Source organism: Chiloscyllium plagiosum, chromosome 38 (assembly GCF_004010195.1).
Source record: "Chiloscyllium plagiosum isolate BGI_BamShark_2017 chromosome 38, ASM401019v2, whole genome shotgun sequence".
NCBI lineage: Eukaryota > Metazoa > Chordata > Chondrichthyes > Orectolobiformes > Hemiscylliidae > Chiloscyllium > Chiloscyllium plagiosum.
In genome coordinates, this window is record NC_057747.1 from 21,354,083 (window position 1) to 21,378,163 (window position 24,081).

Genomic DNA, 24,081 nt, shown 5'->3' on the forward strand with positions numbered 1-24,081 from the left:
GGAAGAATTGTTCGACGTCAACGTGTGTATTAAATTCATTGATGCGTGGACGGAGGGGGATGAAGGTGAGTCCTTTGCTGAGGACTGATCATTCGTCCTCAGTGAGGGGGGAGGTCTGGGCGGATGATTCTTGATTGGTAGGGGAATCAGGAGTACTGGGGAAAACTCTGGAAAGTGGACGTGAGGAATGTTGGATCAGCTTTGATCCTATTAAATGGCACAGCTGGATCGAAGGGCAGAGTGGCCTACTCCTGTTCCAATTTCTTATGGTCTAACGGACTCAAAGTGCTAACTCTGTTTCTCTCTCTACAGGCGCTGCCAGACCTGCTGAGTTTCTCCAGCAATTTCTGTTTTTGATTCAGATTTCCAACATCCACAATTCTTTGCTCAATAATACTGTGCTTAACCTTTTGATGTTGCAGAACTGCTTGTATTCTGTTGCAGTCATTGGAATGGTGATCGTGACATGTTCCATGAGGTTGTAATTGAAGGGGCTGCGCGTGCTGAATTGTCTTTCAGAATAGTCCTTTCTAATCAAAGCCCCGGACTCTTGCAGGACCACGGTATCCCGATTGACATGGGTTACGCAGTGGCACCACATCATTCAGGGGTATACCCAGTTCACAAGCAGCTCTATGAAGCCTGGAAATCCATCTGGGGTATCCGAGTCACCAGCACAGAGGAGTACCCCCACCTGAAGCCAGCCCGATATCGCAGAGGGTTCATTCACAATGGTATCATGGTGAGTACCTCTGACAGCTTAATGCGGTTGTGGTTTCGCGTGTCTGAGTCATTTGCTGCGGATCACCAGTTGAAATTTGTCTTGCAAAGCGTTTCTTCCCTTCTCCAGTCGATGAGAGTGATTGTCTTGTGTGTTGTTATCGCCCCCAGTGGTTGAGGCTGGAATTGCTCAGTCTGAGAAATAAAAATAGAAGACTTACATTCAGAAAAAAAAACTTCAGGACATCTTCCAAATGCTTTGCAACCAGTGATTTGCATTTGATATACAATGATGTACAAGTATAATTGCTGTCATCATGTAGGAGATACAACAACCATAGAGTTCTCATAATATGAAATCATGAGGGGTGTAGATAAGGTGAATGTTAGGTGTCTTTTCCCTGGGGGGATTTCAAGACCAGGGGGCATGAGAGGAGAAAGATTTAAAAACGACCTGAGGGGCAACTTCATTAGACAGAAAGAGGTTTGTGTGTGGAATGAACTTCCAGAGCAAGTGATGGATGTGGATATGGTTACAATAGTTAAAAGACATTTGGATAAGTTCATGAATAAGAAATGTTTGGAGGGATATAGGCCACATGCAGGCAGGCGGGACTAGGTTGGGATAATGGTCAATGTGGATGGCTTGGACTGACAGGCCTCTTTCTGTGCTGTATGACTCTATGACAGGATCACTTATTTCATAAAAGTTAGTTCAGCGGTGAAAGTTGATGGGGCCAGCACCTCTACTCATCTCCAGAGTAGCTGTCTGAGATGTATTATATCACCTGAAGCAGGCAGGAGCAGAGGCTGTCCGTTTCATGACTCAGCTGAAAGACAGTGCCTCTGATTGTGCAATATTGCACTGAAATTCAGACCAAAGTATCAGGTCAAATTTCATGAACCATTGACCTTCTGATTCTGGGGCAATGGTGCCACACGGCCACAGGATGCACTGCAGAAATTCACCAAAAAAGCTTCCTTAGCTGCTAAACCCACAGCCACGTCCGAACCCACAGCTGCTTCCAAATACACTGCCACTTCCATTTCGAAGGATAAGGGCAGCAACTACAAGGGAACACCGCCCCCCCCTGTAGTTTCCCTGCAAGCCACTTAACCATCCTGCCTTTGAAATACCGAACAACCTCAGTTATCCAAGCATCAATTATCCGAATTTTGGGTTATCTGAACAAGATGCCAATTTCCTGTAAAAACGTTATCCAAACAATCAGTTATCCGAACAAAATACTCCCCTCCCGTCTCGTTCGGCTAATCGAGGTTGTTTTGTATATTGCCATTCCTTCACTGTCACTGGGTCAGAATCTTGAAAAATCCTCCCTGAAGGGCATTGCGGGTCAGCCCTCAGCACATGGGCTGGTGTGGGTTAAGAAGGCAACTCACTACTGCCACCTCAAGGCCATTTAGGGCAATAAATGCTGAACTCGCCAGCAATGCCCGCCTCCCACAAGTGAATACAAAACAAAATTGATATAAATAGCGCACAAGGGTATGGGGATAAGAGATTGGCCCAAAGTAATTATGCTTGTTTGAACAGCTGTTGCAGGAACAATGGGCCAAATGGCCTCCTCCTGTTCTTAGTGTAGACTTGATGGGCTGACTGGGCAGCTTCTGCACTCTGTGACTCTGCAATTATTGGGAAACCATAAATTACTGCTACGTGTGGCAGAATGAGTTCCCATTTAGAGTCAGGCCCTTTGATCCATTATGTCTGCACCATTTATCAAGTACCATCTACTGTAGTCCCATTTCCCAGCTCTTGGCCTGTAGCCTTGTCAGCTCTGGCATTTCACATGATCATCTAAATACTTGTTAAATGTTGTAAATGTCTACCACCCTTTCAGGCAGTGAGTTCCAGATACCCACAACCCTATGGGTAATAAAATCTGTTCCTAGTATCCCCTCTAACCCTTCTCCCCTTTGCCCTAAACCTATGATTTGGAGATGCCGGTGTTGGACTGGGGTGTACAAAGTTAAAAATCACAAAACACCAGATTACAGTCCAACAGGTTTATTTGGAAGCACTGGCTTTTGGAGCGCCGCTCCTTCATCAACCACCTGATGAAGGATCCGAAAGCTGGTGCTTCCAAATAAACCTGTTGGACTATAATCTGGTGTTTTGTGATTTTTAACTTTGTAGCCCTAAATCTATGCATCCTAGTTAATTGACCCCTCTACGAAGGGGAAATTCTTTTGCTACCTATACTATGTGTGCCCCTCTCTATCTTGTATATCACAACCAGCCTTGTCTGCTTGAAGGAAAATAACCCTAGCCTTTTGAGTCTGTCTGCATTGCCCCATGCAGGCAACATCCTGCACTGCCTCCAGTACAATCGCATCCTTCCTACAGTGAGGCAACCAGACTTACACACACTACTCCAACTCTAACCCCAACTCTGTATCCCCATTTTTAGTATAGGATCTGCAGTGCAGAAGGGAATAACGTGATGTTTGCCAAAGGATTTTAATTCTCACTTTTTTATTTGGGGATATGGATAATACTGTCGAACGTTTAAGGAACTTCTCACATTTCGATTTCAAAACGGAAACAGCCTGGCCACCAGTGTTTGTGGACTGAAGCGTGTCACTCATCAAGTAACCTGTACTCCAGCAGCCTGGGATTCCTCAAAACCATTCGGAATGTTTTTCAGTCTGGATTCCACGATGGAAAATGGGTTGCAAGTTCAGTGCTTTCTTACACAATGGAAAACATGCCACAACAACGCTTGGTGCACAGATAAACCCATGTTGACAGTAACTTGATGAATATTTTTCTCTGTCTCTCCTTCTCCCACATCATCCAGGTTCTGCCTCGTCAAACCTGTGGACTGTTCACGCATACCATCTTTTATAATGAGTATCCGGGAGGCTCTAAGGAGTTGGATAAGAGTATTCGGGGCGGTGAGCTCTTCCTTACTGTGCTGCTGAATCCGGTAAGTTAGATTTCATGCAGACCTCACTGTGGGAATATTCCCACACGCAGCGATGAGATACAGTTAGAACAGACTATTTCTTGCATATCGTCACTTTAATTAAAATGACAACAGCAGTCTGCAACTTCAAAGCAAAAGCAAAATACCGCAGATAATGCAAATCTGAAACAAACACAGAAAATGCTGGCCAAACTCAACTGTTCTGGCAGCATCTGTGCAGAGTCAAGCAGAGAGAGAGAGTGTTAACATTTCAAATCCAGTATGACTTCTTCAGAACAGACAGCGGGAGACCTTGAGAACTGGCAGTTCTTAAGCAGAGTCAGACAAGATTAGAAACTTTGTCTCACTCACTCTCACTTTCACTCACTTCATCTCTCTCTCTCTCTCTCTCTTTCTCTTTCTCTCTCTCTCTCACACACACTCTCTCTCACTCTCTTTGTCTCCACAGTTGCTACTGCGTTTCTCCAGCATTTTCTGTGTTTCTTTCAGATTTCCAGCTTTGCAGTATTTTGCCTGAACTTCAAAGTTGCAGACTGCTGTTATCATGTTTCTTTACTGTTCCATTAGTAGCTGTCGTTTGAGCAGCTGTGGGAGTCCACACAATTTCAGCCTGGCATTTCTGATGCCATCTTTGATGTGTTCTGATGGCTTCACAAGCTAAAGAAAAAAGGAACTTGCTGTGCTGGTCACATGACTGTGGAAGGCAGAGGATGACCCTGGTATACGATGCCTCTTCGTTCAAGGGCAATAGGAGTAGGTTATCAATACTGGCCTTGCTAATGATGTTCACATCTCAGGAAGGAGTGAAGTAAAAGTGACAGACAGAACTCTAATTCCAGAAATCTGTGCAGCAGAACTTAATCTGTTCAATGAGTTGATGAGAAATATGCATATAAATCACAAACAATTGCTTCATCTCAATTACATAATTATTTTGAAATGTAGATGGTTTTGATCCCCATCCTTTAAACTGACAAACCCCAACATAGCCGATGAAATTTAAATTTCAACTAATCAATCTACTTAACCATGCTGCAAAATTATTAAACATCATCAAAGAACAATTAAACTGATTCTGAGCTATTACGCTGTTGGTTTAGCAATCATTGTTTTTTGTGAGATTAATTGGAGTCACTTCAACAGAGGAGGACATTAAATTGTGCATTATTTGACAAATCACTTGCTAGGCTTTATAAAGCAAGGCATCAAGTCACTCTTTCTTTTAAGGATTGATTTTTTTTTCCATGGGATTTGGGCGTTGCTGTTAGGAGCATTTGTTGCCTGTGTTCACCTTCCTTGAATTGGTTGGTCCTTTAAACAATTTCAGATGGTTGCTGTGGGTCTGGAGTCACATGTAGGCTTGACCAAGTAAGGATTGGCAGATTTCCTTCCCTAAAGGACATTAGTGAAACAGATAGGTTTTTAGTACAATCAATGATAATCATGTGGCGTAGCAATGTAGATCAATTAAATAAATTTAAATTTCTTCAGCTGCCATGTTACAATTTGTGTTGTGTCCCAAGAGCATTTGCCTGTAATCTTGGTTTTAAGTAATGTTGTGGAAAGCTACAGGAACATGGAGAGTTCCTGTCATTCCCAAAGTATAAAAGTATTTAATAGAAAATACTAAAAAGAATAACATTAATTTTGTGCAATTAGGTTCAATTAGGGGTAAATTGTTTGACAATAAACTTGGAGCCAGGAGTTTACAAGCACCTGACAATATGCAAAATTCTTTCATCTGTAATTGGTATTTGTATTTTCAGCAATCAGAATCTAGTGGTTCCAAAGGCAGGTCATGTTCAACACAGCAACAGCACAGCAGCTGAATAAAACACAGCACCCAACATGAGATAACACACTTTGTTGTCCAGTTTAACCAAGCTACTCAACAGGAGATCAGTTGTCATTTACAAACAGCGGAATGTTCTGGAACTGATGATAACTTTTCCTGAAATATCCGATTTAGCGGCATCACACTTGTGGTGTCAGCCATCAGTATTTGTGATACGGGCTTTAACGTGGGAACGTAAGTTAGCTGAAATTAGGCCTGCACAATGTTAATTAAATTGGGTCTCTCTGTAATTTGGGGGGTGGAGGTTGGGGGGGGGGGTCACAGCAGGTAGATGGACACCTTTGTGGGGCAGTGGTAGCATCCTTGGACCAGGAGGCCTGGCTCCAAGTCCCACCTGTACCTGAAGTGTGTAATCTCTGTAAATATCTATAGTGTTAATATGCAATTAATAGATTTTATAAACAGCTTAAAAATCATCCAATCTTTGAGGACTTGCTCTCTGCGTCCATTCTTCTGTCACACTTTCTCATTATAATCAATTCCTGAGTTGATGTTTACTGTGAAAATTACCTATGTAAACTTGTAACACTGCAACAGCCAGAGATAACTTAATGGCTTCGCAGCTTATCATAGCTAAGCTGCACAGCTCTGATCGTGAAGAAAATCTTCAAATTCCCACCTGCTCGATTCATTTGTTTTGGCCTCCTAAAACTGGAAGTAATCTTTTTTTGCTGAATTGAAAACCTGAAGTCTTCCGGTCTTTCTGTATTCGCTCTTGATCTCTGAATGATCTTCACCCATGGGACACCATTCCCTGAGAGAATCCCTTGGGGCATTCTCCAACAAACTCCATTTGTTTCTCCTTGAAGAGACCAAACCTTCAACTCAAAGCTGTCATCAAACCTGAGCAGAGAAAAATACAAGGCCGTGCTCAGCAGGTCAGGCTCCATCTGAGAGACGAGAGAGCAGAGTCACCCTTTCTCATCAGTGATGTTTTATCCAGTTTAGAAAAGGTTTGAGAGGTACCCAATTTTCACCAATGCAAGGAAAGAGAGGAGGTCATTGATTGAATGAAACGCAAGAGAGATGAATTGAGCAATGATGGGGGAAGGTGATATGGGTGGTCATGAGTCAAATATTTTCATGGGCATATTATTAAGGTGAGAGGTAAAGGATTTAAAGACATGGGGGGAGGTTTATTTTGCACAAGATGGTTCATGCGTGGAGTGAACTTCCAGAGGAAGTGGTGGATGTGAGTACAGTTACAAAATCTAAAAGACGTTTGGATAAGTAGATAAATAAGAGAGGTTTGGAGGGATGTGGGCCAAGTGTAGGCAGGTGGGACTAGATTAGTTTGGGATTATGGTCAGCATGGATTGGTTGGACCGAAGGGTTTGTTTCCTATGACTCTATAAATCAAGAGTAGATAGTCTCAAGCAGGTGTAAATAGCACCCGTAACAGAATCAATTCCAGTACCTCTGTCCAAAATATGGGAAGCAGTGAAATGGTTGAACTGTGTTGGAGCATGAAGTTTGTTCAGGCACTGAATTGAAAGATTGGAATGCTGTTTGTTGAGTTTTGATGGGACAGTGTATGGAGTTGAGTTCCGAGGAGGATGGGGACTGTATTTGGCAAGCGACTGGAGACTCAGGGGCATGCACCCAGAAGCAGAGATATTTATCACCCTTATGTGTGTTTCTTCTACCCAGTGCACAGGAGACCACAGTAACAGTTAGACCTCACTGTTAGAACATAGAACAATACAGCGCAGAATGTTGCTCCGACCTGTGAACTATTCTCAAGCTCGACCCCCTACACTATCCCATCATCATCCATGTGCTTATCTAAAGATTGTTTAAATCTCCCAAATGTGGCTGAGTTGACGACATTAGCAGGTAGGGCATTCCACGCCCTTACCATGCCTCTGACATCTGTCTTAAATCTATCACCCCTCAATTTGTAGGTATGCTCCCTTGTACACGCTGACGTCATCATTCTAGGAAAAAGACTTTCACTGTCTACCTATCTAATCCTCTGATCATCTTGTATGTCTCTATCAAATCCCCTTTTAGCCTTCTTCTTTCCAATGAGAACAGACCCAAGTCTCTCAGCCTTTCCTCATAAGACCATGTGGCTTTGATGTTGCCCAAGACCCCTGCAGTTGCCAAAATGCTGCAGGTAAAAAAAAAAGACAAGGGCAGATTGAGAATAGACAGGCGGTCAGTCAACATCTCAACGAAGAATGCCTTGCTGTGAAATTCCTTTTCCAGCACATCCACATTTTCTTTTGAATTCCTTGATTATGCATTGGGCTTTGTAATCCCTCTAGGTAGTTGTTCACATTAAAGTTTCTGCAATGAATTTATTACCCTCATCTTTGCATGTGTCACAATCAAGCTGGCAGTCAAGCAGAGAAAAAATAACAGTGGTATATCTTGCTGATGGAATGTGTAACTTTTGGCTTGAGTCCATGTCTTAGAAGTTGGTGCATCCCTTGAAATAAATTCTTTCTAATGGGTGGTCTAATGTCTGGGAGGTTTGTACAGGTGTTCAAACGTACCTTGAAGGTTGAATTCAGGCAATGTGGAAAAAGCACTCCTTTTAATTAATATGTGTGTTGAAACAAAGGACATGTATAGCTAACCAGAAGACAAGGTCACATCCTCGTGCTGCTCAGTTGGAACTCAATTGCTTGATCCAGATTATTTTGTTACAACATGCGCTCAACTATTTTTCAAGATGGATAATACCATTTTTATCAACTTAACAATAATGCCTTCTCTGGGTAAATTACATTACAGCTCTGCAGTGTAACCTGAGGATTCAGTAACAAAGAATTTACATTTAAATGCACTTTGCATTGCTCATAGCACTTCATGCGGAAAAGATTATTTTGAAATTGTTACAGGCTGCGATTGCTGTCGGATAGATTTTGGCATCTCCTGAGCCCTTATTTCAGAGATAAAACAGGAGAGATCCTGTCAAGTGGAGTAATGTAATACATTTACTCAAAAAGGAAGGTAGATTTTTAAAAAACTGCTAACTATAGGCCACTCAGTTTAATGTTAGAGTTTAGTATAAAGGATGTGATAAAGCATTTAGAAATATCTACTATGATCAAGCAACATCTGCATCACTTCATGAAGGGGAAATCATACCTGACAAATTTGCTAAGGTCTTTAAGGAGAACTACAGGATAGATAAAGGGGAAGTAGTGAATATAATATATTGGATTTCAGAATGCATTTGATAAAGTTCCACATTTTAGGCTACTTAATAAGAGCCCATGGACATTACATATTACTGAAAACAAATGATGTAGATCACAGCCGGTCAGGCAGCATCCATGGAGAGAGAACAAGCTAACGTTTCGAGGCTAAGTGACTTTCATCAGAGCGGACGTGAAGTTTGGGGGGGGGGGGGCAGCAGAAGGTGAACTTTGTCGATTGCATAAATGCTGCCTCCTGCACACTTCATGTCAGCACCGATGAAGAGTCACTTGGACACAAAACATTAGCTTAGGATCTCTCCTTGGATGCTGTCTGACCCACTGTCATCAGCATTTTTTAGTTTTCAGTACAGATTCCAGCATCTGCAGTAACAAGTCCTACAAGTCTATATATTAGCTTGGACAGAGTATTGGCTGACTGCTAGAAGACGGTACATTTTCAGGATGGCAACCTATAACTAGTGGTGTGCTGGCATAACAATTTGTTATTAGTAAATGTGAAAGACTTAGATGTGGAAAGTGCACATACTTCTTCCAAGTTTGCAAATGACCCAAAATAGATGGAAGGCAAGTGGTGAGAATGATACAAAGCATCTGCAGAGGGAAACAAACAGGTTTGAGTGGATGGACAAGGAAACTTCTCAAGCTGGAATATAATGTGAGGAGATGAGGTGAGGCACTTTGGCAGGAAGAGTAGAAGAACTGACTGCCACCTGAATGAAGAAAAACTGCAGCAAGTTACAGAACAGAGGGATTTGGGAGTTCTTGACCAAACAGTTAGTATCCAAATTCACTGGGAAATAGGGAAGGAAAATGGAATGTCAGCCTTTATTTTGAAGAAAATGGAGTATAGAAATAGGAATGTCTCACTAAAATTATGCAAGATACTAGGCAAAAGTGAGGACTGCAGATGTTGGAGATCAGAGTCTAGATCAGAGTGGTGCTGGAAAAGCACAGCAGGTCAGGCAGCATCCGAGGAGCAGGAAAATCAACTTTTCGGGCAAAAGCCCTTCATCAGGACTGAAGGCGAGGAGCCTCCAGGGTGGAGAGATAAATGGGAGGGGGTGGGGGTGGGGAGAATGTAGCAATGCAATCTCCCCACCCCCACCCCCCTCCCATTTATCTCTCCACCCTGGAGACTCCCTGCCTTCAGTCCTTATGCAAGATACTAACCAGGCCAAAGCTAGAATACTGTGACCAGTTTTGGGCCCCTTATCTAAGGAAAAGTAGACTGGCATTGGAGGCAGTCCAGTGTAGGTTCACTAGGCATGGTAGCAGATATGGAGAGACTGGCTGATGAGAAGAAGTTAAATGGATGGGAACTGCGCCTGTTGGACTATAGAAATCCAAGAGGCAGCCCTTATTGAAGATACGCGATTCTTCTTGGCTTTATAGAGAAGGTGTGGAGAAGTTATTTCTCCATGTGAGGATCAGAGGGCATTAACTCACAATAAGGGTCACACAATTCAAGACCAAGATAAAGGAGGGATTTGTTTCTCTCGGAATCATTGGAATTTTTTTTACCACAGAGGGTATTGAATCATTAAGTACATTCGAGGCTGAGACGGGCAGAGTTTTAATTAAGGGAATGAAGGGTTATGGGGGGAAAAAGCAGGAAAACGGAGCTGAGCATTGTCAGCAATTTTTGAGAAGGTGTGTAGCTCAGGTTGATAAGTATGTAAGTTAGCTCATTGAGCTGGAAGGCTTGTTTTCAGACATTTTGTCACCATGACTAGATAGCATCATCAGTGAGCGCTGGTGGTATGTCCCGCCTCTTGGTTTATAGATTTTGGTTTCTGAAGGTGTATGTTGTTATTTCCAGTTCTTTTTTTCAAGAAAAGATAGTTAGGATCTAAGTCGATGTATTTATTGATGGAGCTCTGGTTAGAATGCCATGCCTGTCAGAATTCTCATGCGTGTCTTTGTTTCGCCTGTCCTAGGGTGTGTGTGTTGTCCCAATCAAAGTGGTGTCCTTCTTTTGTCTGTAGGTATGGAAACTAGCGACAGCGGGTCATGTCTTTTGACACAATTTTAAGGATTATCAGCCATGATCTCATTGAATGGCAGAGCAAACTTGATGGGCTGAATGGTCTACTTTTGTGCCTAATCTTATGGTCAATGGGATCGCCGATTTTTCATTGGCTCATGTCTCCCTGCCATTTCATGCTCAGGGTGCCCATTTTCTTCTGGCTTCCTGAGTGGCCTAAAGCAGTTGATAGACCTCCTGGCATCTGATAGTGAGAGATCGAATATGGGAGATGATCTCTGTCCATTATGCTTAGGTATGGAGGTGCCGGTGTTGGACTGGGGTAGGCAAAGTCAAAGATCACATGACACCGGGTTGTAGTCCAACTGGTTTATTTGAACCCACAAGCTTTCGGAGCCCCACTCCTCCTCCAGGTAACTAGTAAAGGAGAATACATCACACACAGAATTTATAAGTAAGAAATCAAAGGGTCATACAACTGCAGCGAATGTATTGAACAAACTTAAATGGCTGTTAAGTCTTTAATCACTTAGAATGGAGATGCCACAGATTTCAATAGATTAATGTGGAAATTCCAGAATCTCTTTCAAGTCACTGCCCTGAGATAATTTAAGGTTTTATTAGTATAAAAGAGGTGACATCTCAGGTCAGGCAATGCATTTTAGGTGTGAGGCCTTGTTTCAAGTCTGTCTTTGTCTTAACCTGGAGTCAGACTGGTTTTATTTCCGAAGTATGAATTTATAAAATGCCACATTGACTGACTGTCTACAGATTGTGTGCTTTTTAAACAAAATAGAATGTATTTGCAAGTACAAATCTGCAAATGCGTGTTGATGAGGCCCGATTAAAGTCCGATACAGACACTCCCATGTACATAGACCCTTTCACAGCACTGAAATATCCGAAGAGCTTTACAATTACGTACTTTTCAATTGCGGTCACTATTGTAATGAGGCAAGACTGCAACCAATTCACCTACAGCAAGTTCCCAAAGACAGTAATGTGATCATGGCCAAGAGAGGTTGATTGAGGATGAATATGGTTGAGAGATACAGGGAGAAATCCTTTGCTGTTCTTCAATCTGCTGCAGTTTCTGTGGTGAATTATTGCAATGATGAGCACTCTGGATTTGATTGGGGGGTAAAACATGTCAAGCATGTGTTGGCATCTTCCAGTTGCTTTGGGTGGGTGTGGCGCAAACTGCCCTCAGAAAGTTTGGCATATCCAGGACAAAACATTCACGCACCTTTCACGATTTTTACTTCCTCCACCACCAATGCACAGTCACAGCAGTGTGTGCCTTTTACATGAAGCACTGCACCAACTCATCAAAGCTCCTCAGCCAACACCTTCCAGACCTACCCTTCTATCCTGAAGTACAAGGGCAGCAGATATGTGGGAACACCACCACCACCAAGTTCCCCTCCAAGCCACTCCCCATCCTGACTTGGAAATAGTTTGCTGTTTCTTCACTGTTGTTGGGACAAAATCCCGGAATTCCTTCCCAAACGGCATTGTGGGTCTACATGGACTGCAACAGTTCTATAAGGCAGCTCCCCAGCACTGTCTCCAAGAATGGATAATAATTGCTGGTAGCCTGTGATTATCCCATCAGTTAGTTCCCCTATCCCCCTCACATAAGTACCGTGTGGGTAATTCATCTGAAATATTGGCTTGTTTGTACAAGCAGATGGGTTTGTGTTCACTTCGACAGAGGAAAGCATGTCATTCCTATAAAGCCTTGTCATGCCTTTCCACATGTTCCAAAAGTCATTCTCGTACAGTGAGTTGGCAACAGTAGAGACAACCCACACGGGTAACATTGTGAATGAAGGAATAACACATTCAGATGAAGGTTAAAAGGATGAGGATTGCTTTGACCGAAATGACAGTGGCTGAGAGGAGACCTGATAGAGGTCTACAAAACTATGAGAGGCACAGATAAGGTGGATAGTCAGAGGCTTTCTCCCAGGATTGAAGTTTCAATTACAAGGGAGCACAAGGTGAGAGGGGGACAGTTTAAGGGAGAAGTGCGAGGGAAGGCTTTCAGGCAGAGAGTGGTCGGAGCCTGGAACACAACACCAGAAGAGGTGGTGGAAGCAGGCACCTTGGCAACATTATAGAGGCATCAAGATGGTTACATGAATAGGGAGGAAATACAGGGATACTGACTGAATAAGGGCAGAATGTTTGTTTTTTTAGTTTAGTTAGGGTATGCTAATTGGCACAGGCTTGGCAGGCCAAAGGGCCTGTTCCTGTGCTGTACTTGTCTTTTGTTCATTTTTAAGTAGCACTTGGTTCACGGTGGAGTGACAACCAGGATATGGGCTGTTGAGAAAGTGCAATGGGATCCTTCATTGCCACCTCAATGGCTAGCTATGATCTTAGGTGAATGTTTCACCTGAAGATGGCATCTCCCACAATGTGGCAGTCCCTCGATGCTGCACATACAAGCTGGCCTCAATCTTGGAATAGTCCTTATACTGATCATGCTCTGCAGTGTGGTGCCAAAGGAGTCTCTTGCAGAAACTTTGTTTTGATTTATTAATTTATGGGATGTGGGCATCACAGGCTTGGCCAGCATTTATTGCCCGTCCCTAGGTGGTGGTGAGCTGCCTCCTTGAACCACTGCACTCTACCTGCTGTGGTTTGACCCACAATGCAGTTAGGGAGGGAGTTCCAGGATTTCGACCCAGTGACAGCGAAGGAACGGCGATATATTTCCAAGTCAGAATGGTGAGTAGCTTGGAGGGGAACTTGCAACGTTTTAATTTCAATTTGCCCCTTGGAGAACTCTGAAGGACTGTTTTAGCAATTTATTTGTCAGCCTTTCCAGAACTGAAAAGTTCTTCTGCAGGGCAAGCCTGCATTTCATGTGTCACCTCCTTATTTTAAAACTCCTTGATACCTGAGTTCAATATATAGGTGAGTGAGTGAGTGAGTGACAGGGGGCCAAAACTCATTCTAGAGTTTGAGGAGCTGCACTGCTGTTTTACCCCAGCCATCACCCAGTGGGTAGCACTCTCACCTCTGGTTCTGAAGGCTGTGGGTTCAAGTCCCACTGTTGGAGTTGAACTCAAGACTTGATCCTCCGGTGTGATAGCGGGTGGGGGGAGGGGAGGAGGTGTGCTGCATTATGGGAGATGTCGTATTTAAGATGATTTTTAACTGAGGCCCTACTTTCTCTCTCTGGTGGAGGGGAGGGAATAACTGCAGAGAGTGAGGACTGCAGATGCTGGAGATCAGAGTCGAAGAGTGTGTTGCTGGAAAAGCACAGCAGGTCAGACAGCATCCGAGGAGCAGGAGAATCGACATTTCAGGCGTAAGCCCTTCATCAGGAATGTGAGGGAATAAATGGTTTTGTCTTGAGAGAGAATCAGGGAATTATCTCTGTCAAAGTGACAACTATTCGACCAGCATTGCAAAACTCAGTCGTCGATGTGATCCGTATTCGCATTGCAAGTGACGCTAATTTTGGATATAGGTTTGCTCGCTGAGCTGAAAGGTTCATTTCCAGGCGTTTCGTTACCTTACTAGGTAACATCTTCAGTGGACCTCATGCGAAGCAATGCTGAAAATTCCTGCTTTCTGTTTATATGTTTGGGTTTCTTTGGGTTGGTGATGTCATTTCCTGTGGTGATATTTCTTGTGGTGAAGTCACTTGCTGTTCCTTTTCTCAGGTAGATAAGGTCGAACTCGGTGTGTTTGTTGATAGAGTTCCGGTTGGAATGCCATGCTTCTAGGAATTCTCGTGCGTGTCTCTGTTTGGCTTGTCCTAGGATGGATGTATTGTCCCAGTCGAAGTGGTGTCCTTCCTCATCCGTATGTGAGGATACTAGTGAGAGACGGTCATGTCTTTTTGTGGCTAGTTGGTGTTCATGTATCCTGGTGGCTAGTTTTCTGCCTGTTTGTCCAATGTAGTGTTTGTTACAGTCCTTGCACAGTGATTGACAATCACCTGATGAAGGAGCGTCGCTCCAAAAGCTAGTGTGCTTCCAATTAAACCTGTTGGACTATAACCTGGTGTTATGTGATTTCCAACATGCAATTAAAGTGTTAATGAAAACCTCCTGTTTCATTGGAGATTGGCTGGTCCAGCACAGAATAGGGATCTGATTTGGAGTATTATTGGTCCCACTGGAGCCCTTCATTCAAATCAGGAAATGCCTTTGCTAAATTAAATGCAAAAGAATTGTTTAAATTGCACATTAGTTGGCTTCATTTCATTGCACTTGTGAATGCCAAGCCCTTTAATTGATGTGATTTATGCTTGGGCTTCACATTCTACTGGGATGATTTTGATTTTGAATTACTAGCTGATGTATAAACTGAGTCATAAGGGAACCACTCCCTTAGTCAGGCCTACATGTTGTACCATCCGTCACTGTGTCGCGGCCATCTGTTATTGGTTAGTCCCACGCTTTCCAGTCCTGCAAAAAAATTCAGTTTTACGTCCTTATCAATCCTAAGCCATGGCCGTAGGTTTTAAATTAGTTTGGGCTGTTTCCTACAAATAAGTGGAGCTTGTTTCCAGGAAGCAAAGCCATTCAGGTCATGAGGCTTTATGCCACTTTGTGCTGGAAGTCCTGGAGGACGGTGTGTCCATATTGGTGTAGTTAAGAGGACAAATGTGCTAATCCGTCAGGTTTCCCTCAGCATGTTTACCAGGACCTGACAATATGTCTCGCACACAATCCATAACATTGCCCTGATGTCCTTTCCTACTAATTATTGCTGTTACCCAGGAAACTAAGGGAGCCATTTTGAATCCTTGGGTTGCCAAAAAGTTTTTTCACAGATTTCAGAGTCATTCTTTTAGCTGGCTAGGCCCCAAGCTCCAGAAAGCCCCTCCCTTAACCTCTGTTCATCTCTCCTCCTTTTAAGACACAAATAGCCAATGTGAGCCAGCTTTTGGGTGGCATGGTGGCTCAGTGGTTAGCACTGCTCAGCTTCAGACCCAGGGACCTGGGTTCAATTCCAGCCTCGGGCGACTGTCTGTGTGGAGTTTGCACATTCTCCCCGTGGCAAAAGTGGATACTGCAGATGCTGGAGATTAGAGTCAAGATCAGAGTGGTGCTTGAAAAGCACAGCAGGTCAGGCAGCATCCAAGGAGCAGGAGAATCGACATTCCAGGTGAAAGCCCTTCATCAGGAAACTAAGGGAGCCATTTTGAATCGTTGGGATGTGAAAAGGATTTCCTGATGAAGGGCGTTTGCCTGATTTTCCTGCTCCTCGGATGCTGCTTGACCTGCTGTGCTTTTCCAGCATGACTCCATTCTTCCTGTGTCTGTATGGGTTTCCTCCAGGTGCTCCGGTTTCCTCCCACAATGCAGTGATGGGCAGGTTACAATCCCATTTTCTCCATGCTGCGGGGAAGCTCTACTTTGGTGAATCATTAATTTCTGCAGGAGCCCCTGTGTCCTCAATCCAAGTTCAAATGGAACTCAGTGACATAGAGTTGTAAAGTATGGCATAGAAAGAGGCCACTTAGCCCATTTTGTCTGTACCAGTTCTTTATAAAAGCAACACAATCTGGTTAATCTCACTCACCTTACTCTTGGCCCATTCTCCCTGCAATTATTTTCTCTCTCTGCTGTCTGCCCAGCTCCCTTTTCATGGGCATACTGTCGATCTGTTTCTAATGCCATTATGGACCAGACCACACCCCTCAAAATATTTCAAAAAGATAGTTTAAACCCTAATTTTTTTTTATTTTAAAGGTGATTGTAACATACTGTGTACCAGACACAATGTGACTGGTCAAACTACTGGTTAAGCAAAACAAAATTTATTTTAAACATTATAGTTAAAATACAAACAAAGCAAGAGGAAGTTAGAATAATTTAACTCTATTAGAAAACTTAATTGAATAATAGATACAGTACCTATTACTAATTAACTGTTCCAATATAGAGTCAAATAAACCCTTCAGTCTGACCAATCCATGCCGAACATAATCCCAAATAAACTAGTCCCACCTGCCTGCTCCTGGCCCATATCCCTCCAAACCTTTCCTGTTCATGTGTCCATCCAAAGGTCTTTTAAATGTTGTAATTTTACCCACATCCACCACTTCCTCAGGAAGTTCATTCCACACGCAGACTACCCTCTGTGTGAAACATTTCCCCGGCATGTCTTTTTTAAATCTTTCCCCTTGCAACTTAAAAAATGTGCCCCCAGTCTTGAAATTTCCCAACTTGGGGGAAAAGACAACTATCATCAACTCTATCTAGACCTCTCATTATCTTATAAAGTTCTAATAACATCCCATAAACACACTCTTTGGCAAAAAGGCAACTTCAGAAAAGTAGAGGAACGCATTACTGCAGAAGCTGGAATCTGTACTAAAAACAACAAAATGCTGGAGATCACAGCAGGTCAGGCAGCATCCATGGAGAGAGAGCAAGCTAACGTTTCGTGTCTAGATGACTCTTCATCATGGATGTGAAGTGTGGAGGGGGCAGCATTTCTGCTATAGTTGGGGGGTGGGGGAGTCGTGGATGGAGTTGGTAGGGGGTATGGTGTAGACTGCTGGGGGAGAAAGGATGTTGACAGTTCAGATTAACTGATTGGAATGAGAGAATGGCAGAACAATGGTGTGTCTAACCAAGGACAGATTTGTCTCACAGGTAATCCCCAGCTTCTAGATGAAACCGAAAAAAGGGAAAAGATAGCCGATTCAACTTCAAGCCCACAACAGCAACTACTGAAAGCTAAACCTCAAAACTAAAAAAAAAAGAGAAAGCTTTCTGTGAGAGCTGGCCACACCCAGCCAGGTTGCTTCTGTTGTTCCAACCTTAATAAAAAAAAAAGGCCCCCACAAGCTGTTTACTTTCTTACGGATAGCTTGTGACTTGTTCAATCTCTCTTTTCAAAACAAAACCCAGGACAAAAATAACCTCTTGAAGCCGTCATAACATCGTCATAATACTCTTGCAGGGTTGTGCATTGTATAACATGGTTTTTCCTCATCACCTCTAGCTTTTTTTTGTTCATCGCCCCTTAAGACAGAACAGAGAGAGAGCACATAGAACAGTACAGCACAGGAACGGGCCCTTCAGCCCATGATGTGCTGAACATGACTCCAAAGTAAACTAATCCTTTCTGTCTGCCCTTGGTCCATATTCCTGCATTCCTTGCATATGCATCTGCTTACTCTTAAATGTCCCAATCATATCTGCCAGCATCACCACCTCTGGCAGCGCGTTCCACACGCCTACCATTCTCTCTGTTTAAAAAAAAAAACTTGCCCCTCACATCTACTTTGAAATTTCTCCCTTAAGTGCACACCCCCTATTTTTAGCCATTTCAACTCTGGGAAAAGTTGTAAAACTTGAAAGGGTTCAGAAAAGGTTTACAAGGATTTTACCAGGGTTGGAGGATCTGAGCTATAGGAAAAGGCTGAACAGGCTGGAGCTGTGTTCCCTGGAGCGTCGGAGGCTGAGGGGTGACCTTATAGAGGTTTATAAAATCATGAGGGGGCATGGATAGGATAAATAGACAAAGTCTTTTCCTTGGGGTGGGGGAGTCCAGAACTAGAGGGCATAGATTTGGGGTGAGAGGGAAAAGATTTAAAGGGCATGTAAGGGGCAACTTTTTCACACACAGGGTGGTGTGTGTATGGAATGAGCTGCCAGAGGAAGGGGTGGAGGCTGGTACAATTACAACAGTTAAAAGGCATTTGGATGGGTATATGAATAGGAAGGGTTTGGAGGGATATGGGCCAAGTGCTGGCAAATGGGACTAGATTGGGTTATGATATCTGGTCGGCCTGGGGTGTTTGGGATGGGGGTGGGGGGTCTGTACATCTCTATGACTGTATCATATTGCTATTACCAAGCTGCTACCCCACATAATCATTCTGCAAGGAAGCAGAGAGAGGGTGGGTTCTGAATTTGCAATAAACGAAGCACTGCTGGAGGATACACCCTCCTTGGACCTGGTGAGGGTCAGGAGGCTGAATCGTGTCTGTCAGCCCATGTTGACTCACATATTGAGCTGGATTATGTTGTGAATAGAGTGTATCTTTCTCCCCAACTCCGAGCCAAGTTAATGAGATGATCTTTTTTGTTCACTTGCCGAATACACATGTTTCGTTGTAGTTAATATTTAAACAGACTTGTTCAGAATCCGTTCCATGAATGGGTCAAATTTCTCTCCTCGTGCAAAAGCAAATAACTTTGCAAAGTTTACTGTGCAGCAACAAAAGGAAGGAAAGTAAATTGAACCAAGGATTGTGTGTGCAGTTCATTAGGGAACTGCCAAAGGAGGCTGTTTTGCATCAACAATGTATAATACTTCCCTGTGATAAAGGCATCTCTGTGAAAGCTAAAATAAATGAAATAACCTTTGTTCCAACCTGATAACAACTGATCACAGTAAGGGCTTTGAAAAATGTTAAGTATTGTTTACATAGAGTATATAACAAGGAGCAGAATCTAAACGTTAAGTTCTATTGCATGTCAGTTATTGGAGATGTAGCAGCTCCTGGTTGAGTGAAAGAGATGAGTTGCGTTGTCTCAATTCAAGAGTGAACATCACCCTGTTCAACAAAAAAAAATTCTGCGTCTGTAATTTGGTTTTCTGTTACCAAGCTGCCCAGGCTATCGTTACACAAAGCATCACCAACTTAAACCTGCTACCAGACACCCCACCCACCTCCAACCTTGTGTGTCTCCCCTGGCTTCCCTCATCTCTCAGTACTTTAATTGTTCTTCCTCAGACACCCCTTTGGGAGTCCAGGCATTTGCCATCTCCTTGTTCATTCTCCAAAAAGCCTGAGTTCATCAAAACTACTTGCAACCTGTATCCTAACTTGGACCCATTCTCTTTCAGCCTATCACCTTGTCTTCTCACTGCCTTGCCCTATTTCCTGTTCTGACAAAGCTGTTCCTGTCCTGCCCCTCCCTATGTCTTCAATCACCCCCAGCTCCATCTCTCTCCCGGATCTGTCTGCCCCTCCAGTTCTGAATTCCTGTGCCTCCCTGATCGCTTTTGTTCCACCAGCGATTTCCATACTTTTAGCTTCCTGAGCCCCAAAATTCCTTCCTTAAAACTGTCTGCGTCTCTCCATCCATTTTGCAACTCCTCAAAATTTTGGCCAATCCTCTGGACCTCTGCTTATCCAAGTCTGTGACGAGTTTTTGTTCGGTAGCACTCCTGTGAAGCACTTAGTGACATTTGGTTAGAGGTGCCACCCTAATGCCAGTTGTTGTTCTATCTGGTTCAGCCTGATCTTCTGGTTCTCCATTCCTGGATCTGCAGGCACCTGGCCTCAACCCAAGTGAACTGCCGTGGGCCATGACCCAACGTTAATTTGTTCCTGCTACTGTGTCTGTCGAGTTAGTTCAGTTGATGTGGGTCTCATCCGCACCTCCCAGGATTTAAAAAGGCAGCAAGGAAGCTGGGAGTTTGTTCCAACCATTGCAGGGTGTTACCCTCCTCAGTCCTGTTTCTCCAGAGGTCTGGAGTTATCAGCAAGAGTTAGATGCGTGCTGATTTGCCTTCACTCACCCTCCGCAGTGCCATCATAATTTAACACCGCCACCACCCAGTTAGAAGGAATCAGGGTCACTTGTGGATGAACATCTGTTGATTGGCATGTGAGCCCTTTGTGGTGCTGGTGGGACTGACCGTGTTATATTGGCAGCTGTCCATCCCACTTGGGGAATACAGCGGCACAACTAAATCGGCTTCAGCTGCTCAGTTAATTGGGAGACCAGCCATCGTCATTGCTGCAAAGGCAGGGAAATGCAGCAGACACAAACATCGCGGAGTTTGGAGACTGCTTGGTAGGGTTTTGAATTGAACGAATGGCAGATCTTCTGCTCCCTGGCCTGTGTGATTATTATCGGCTGCTTTTTGCTTTGTGACTTGTACAGCCTGACTGATGGCCCTCCCCTCTCCCAGATATCATTCTGTTTCAACTGATAAGCTCAGAAGCTATGGGAGCAGAATTTGGCCATTCGGCCCATCGAGTCTGCTCCGCCATTCGATCTTAAGTAGACGGACAGGAGGCTGAAAGAACACACCATACCAGGTAGCATCAGGAAGTGGAGACGTTGTCGTTTTGGGTGTGACTCCTCCACTCCTGATGCTGCCTGGCTTGCTGGGTCCTTCCAGCCTCCTGCATGTCTACCTTGGATTCCAGCATCTGCATTTCTTCTGTCCCCGCCATTCGATCATGGCTGGTATGCTCCTCACCCCCGTTTTCCTGCCTTATCCCCAGAACTCGTCAACCCATTTCCAATTTAAAATCTGTCTAACTCCTCCTCAAATCTCTGTCGCAGCATCCACCGTACTTTGGGGGAGCGAATTCCACAGATTCACAACGCTTTGGGAGAAGTAGTCTCTCCTCAACTCTGTTTTAAATTTGCTGCCCCTTATCCTAAGACTCTGACCTTGCTTTATATTTCAGAGATTCAGCCGAAATGCCACATGCAGATCAATCAAGTCAGGAGGCACACAAGAGGATGGCCTTCAAGGGTTGAATAGAACAGAACAGAGAATAGTCTTTACTGTCATGTACACTCAATGAGTACAGTGAGAAGTTTGTACATCGCCAATTACAGCACCAACTTAGATACAAGAGTACCTAGGCACAGCCTCTTTAGTTATGAGATTTGTTACGCAAGCAAAGTCTCCAGCATTTTGCACAAAAGACTTCAGTCAAGCGGGCCACGCTGGCACCTAGCTTCGAGTCTGCATCAGGCATTGGCTCCACACTGTGCCAGTGACATGCCATGCTGGGAGACTGCTGTGGGAGGCCGAGAGGTCGTCACGCCAATGCCAGGAGACAGCTGAGGCTCTTTGGATGAGTAAAATCAAAGCAGAAAGTGCTGCCGGAAGCATCTGCGGGGAGATTTAGCATTTCGAGTCTATGGCCAGTCTTCCACAGAACTCCAAAGAAAAGTCATGCCAGACTTGAAACGTTAACTCTCTGCAGATGCTTCCAGACGTGCAGAGTTTCTACAGCACTTTCTGAATCTGTTTCAGGTTTTCAACATCTGCAGCATTTTGCTTTTCTTTATATCTTTGGGTAACGGTGCCATCTGAGATCTCCCGCCCACACCACCTTCCGTTCCAAAATCGTCACTGAAGCAGATCAAACATTCTGACAGACGCCTCTATGAAAACTTTCACTTAACAAATACCGATCCAGCTCTAACAAAGTAAAGCAAAAAGCTGCATTTGCTGGAAAGAAACGCAGGGAGGAACTCAGCAGGACTGGCAGCATTTGTAGGAGGGAGAGAGAGAGACACAGAGACAGACAGACATCACATTTTGAGTCCAGCGACTGTCTTCAGAGCATTCCTCAGCTCTATCTGGTCCTAAGATATCCCCTATCATTGGGAGTCCCTTTTGTCTGTCTCTGCTATATGGTGAAACATTCCTCCAAATCCAAAACCCTTCTAACCGTGTGTTTGTTGACCAAATGTATTCTTTATGCATACCAAATGTATACCGCCTAACAGCGGTAGTGCTTGTTTTCCCCTAGCACCCATGTCGTGTGTGTGCAGGTGACACTCCTGTTTGTATCTGTCAGCCAGGGCTCCCTGATTGGAGCAGGTAAACAGCCCCAATCATGGAACTCATAGTCTGTGAGGTCCATTGGCAGACCTCGTTACAATCACTGCAGTCCTTCTGGACACATTGGAGCTCCATGAAACACAAGTATGTAACCTTCAGATTGAGGCATGTGACAGGTTTTATGGTATCTGTTCATGCCAGCAAAGGGATTCTCGGTAAAAGAGTTGGCACAGGTTCAGTGGGCACACGGAGTTACCGATTCAGAAACCACATCCAGAAAGTGAGCATGTTATTGTGATGGTTCGAGGAGAGTTTGCGGACTGGGGACTCCGCACGGGAACCCGATCCTGATTTCGACATTGTTGTATTCCATTGGGAGTAACCAAAAGCAGGCGTCCTGCCTGGCTTCTCCCCCTCACCAAACGACACGGCAATTTCCGGGCTCCATCTTGATCCTGGGCATAGGAGGAAACAGACCTCCAACCTTCTGAGTCTGTCAGGCTTCTTAGCACGGCAAGTAACAATCAGCTTTGCAGCCCAGGTTACCTGTAGAGTAATTTATACCAAATTGGTACAAATCACGGGGGAAAGGTGGCACTGCTGCCCCATAGCACCAGGGACCCGGATTCGTTTCCTGCCTCGGGTGACTGTCCGTGTGGAGTTTGCACATTCTCTCCGTGTCTGCGTGGGTTTCCTCTGGGTGCTCTGGTTTCCTCCAAAAATGTGCAAGTTCAGTGGATGAGCCATGGGAAATGCAGGGTTACAAGGATTGGGTGGGATGTTCTTTGGAGGGTCGGTGTGGACTCAATGTGCCAAATGGCCTCCTTCGGCACTGGAGGGATTCTAAGATTTTATATTTGTGTTTGTGTGTCAGAGACACAGACTTAGAGGTTCAGAGATACCGAGGGCATCTGTCATGAATCATCTGCTACTTCGACATGGGGAAGAGATGCCATTTTGATTTTTCCAAAAGCTGTGTGTTTTCACATTCAGCCTATCGCTAGGTGTGAATAAGTAATTGACCCTATCAGAATATGGTACTGCAAATAGTGAGGTCCAATACCAAGGACAGTGACGAGGTAATCAGTAAGACAGCCAACAGCTCCCACTCTCTCTTACTGTCCCCAGCTCCCGTCATGCTCAATGTTATAATGTCTGGCAAGATAATTAGACGTAGCCCAGAATGAACCCTCGACCTCTCTTCATTAGTGAAAGACAATTATAGCTCGATCTGACATGGGACAAGGCAACAGGACAACTGCCCATGAGCCAGTAACAGGGATTGAACTTGGACCACTGGGGTCATTCTGCTTTCGACTCACCCCGTTAACCATTAATGAGTTTGCTTCACTAACGACTGAATCTGTACAAGGTAAATATTTCCTCAGTGATTTGTGTCAGGCCTGCCACTGTTAAAGGCTGTATCCACAATAAAAGCTCGGATTCAGGAAGTTGGGATTTGCTCTGACAACTAGCACCCTTTGGAGAAAGGTACTGCCTTCCCACGACACGTGGTACACCGCAGACACACCTTCTTCGAGTCTTTGTGGATTGTTAACAAAGGGACTGGTTGGATTTGCAATGTTTCTGCTTCTTTGACCCTCTGATTTGTGTGCACCCTAACTCTCAGCATGAAACTGTCGTTGGATCCCACACTCACTGCAGTAGCACAGAGATGGTCGAGGGTTGTAGGATTGGAGGGGCTTAGGCTCATTGGGTGAGACAAGGCCATGGTGGGACCTTTTTCCTGGAGATCAGAATCATTATTCTAGAGTGTTTCTGTTAACATTCCCTGCCACTAAAAGACTAATTATTATTCAGTCTGCCTCTTCTTTCCTAGTGCTCTCCTTTTCCTCTCCCTATCCTCTC

General features: G+C 44.2%; 1 protein-coding gene across 1 annotated transcript in view; it reads left to right on the forward strand.

Moving 5' to 3' along the window:
- ndst2a (N-deacetylase/N-sulfotransferase (heparan glucosaminyl) 2a) overlaps window positions 1-24,081 on the forward strand; it is a 109,607-nt gene that overhangs the window by 62,264 nt on the left and 23,262 nt on the right. Inside the window, exons 4-5 of the mRNA XM_043679076.1 lie at window positions 557-742; window positions 3,543-3,671. Coding sequence (XP_043535011.1) covers window positions 557-742; window positions 3,543-3,671 — 315 coding nt within the window. The remainder of the gene's footprint in view (window positions 1-556; window positions 743-3,542; window positions 3,672-24,081) is intronic.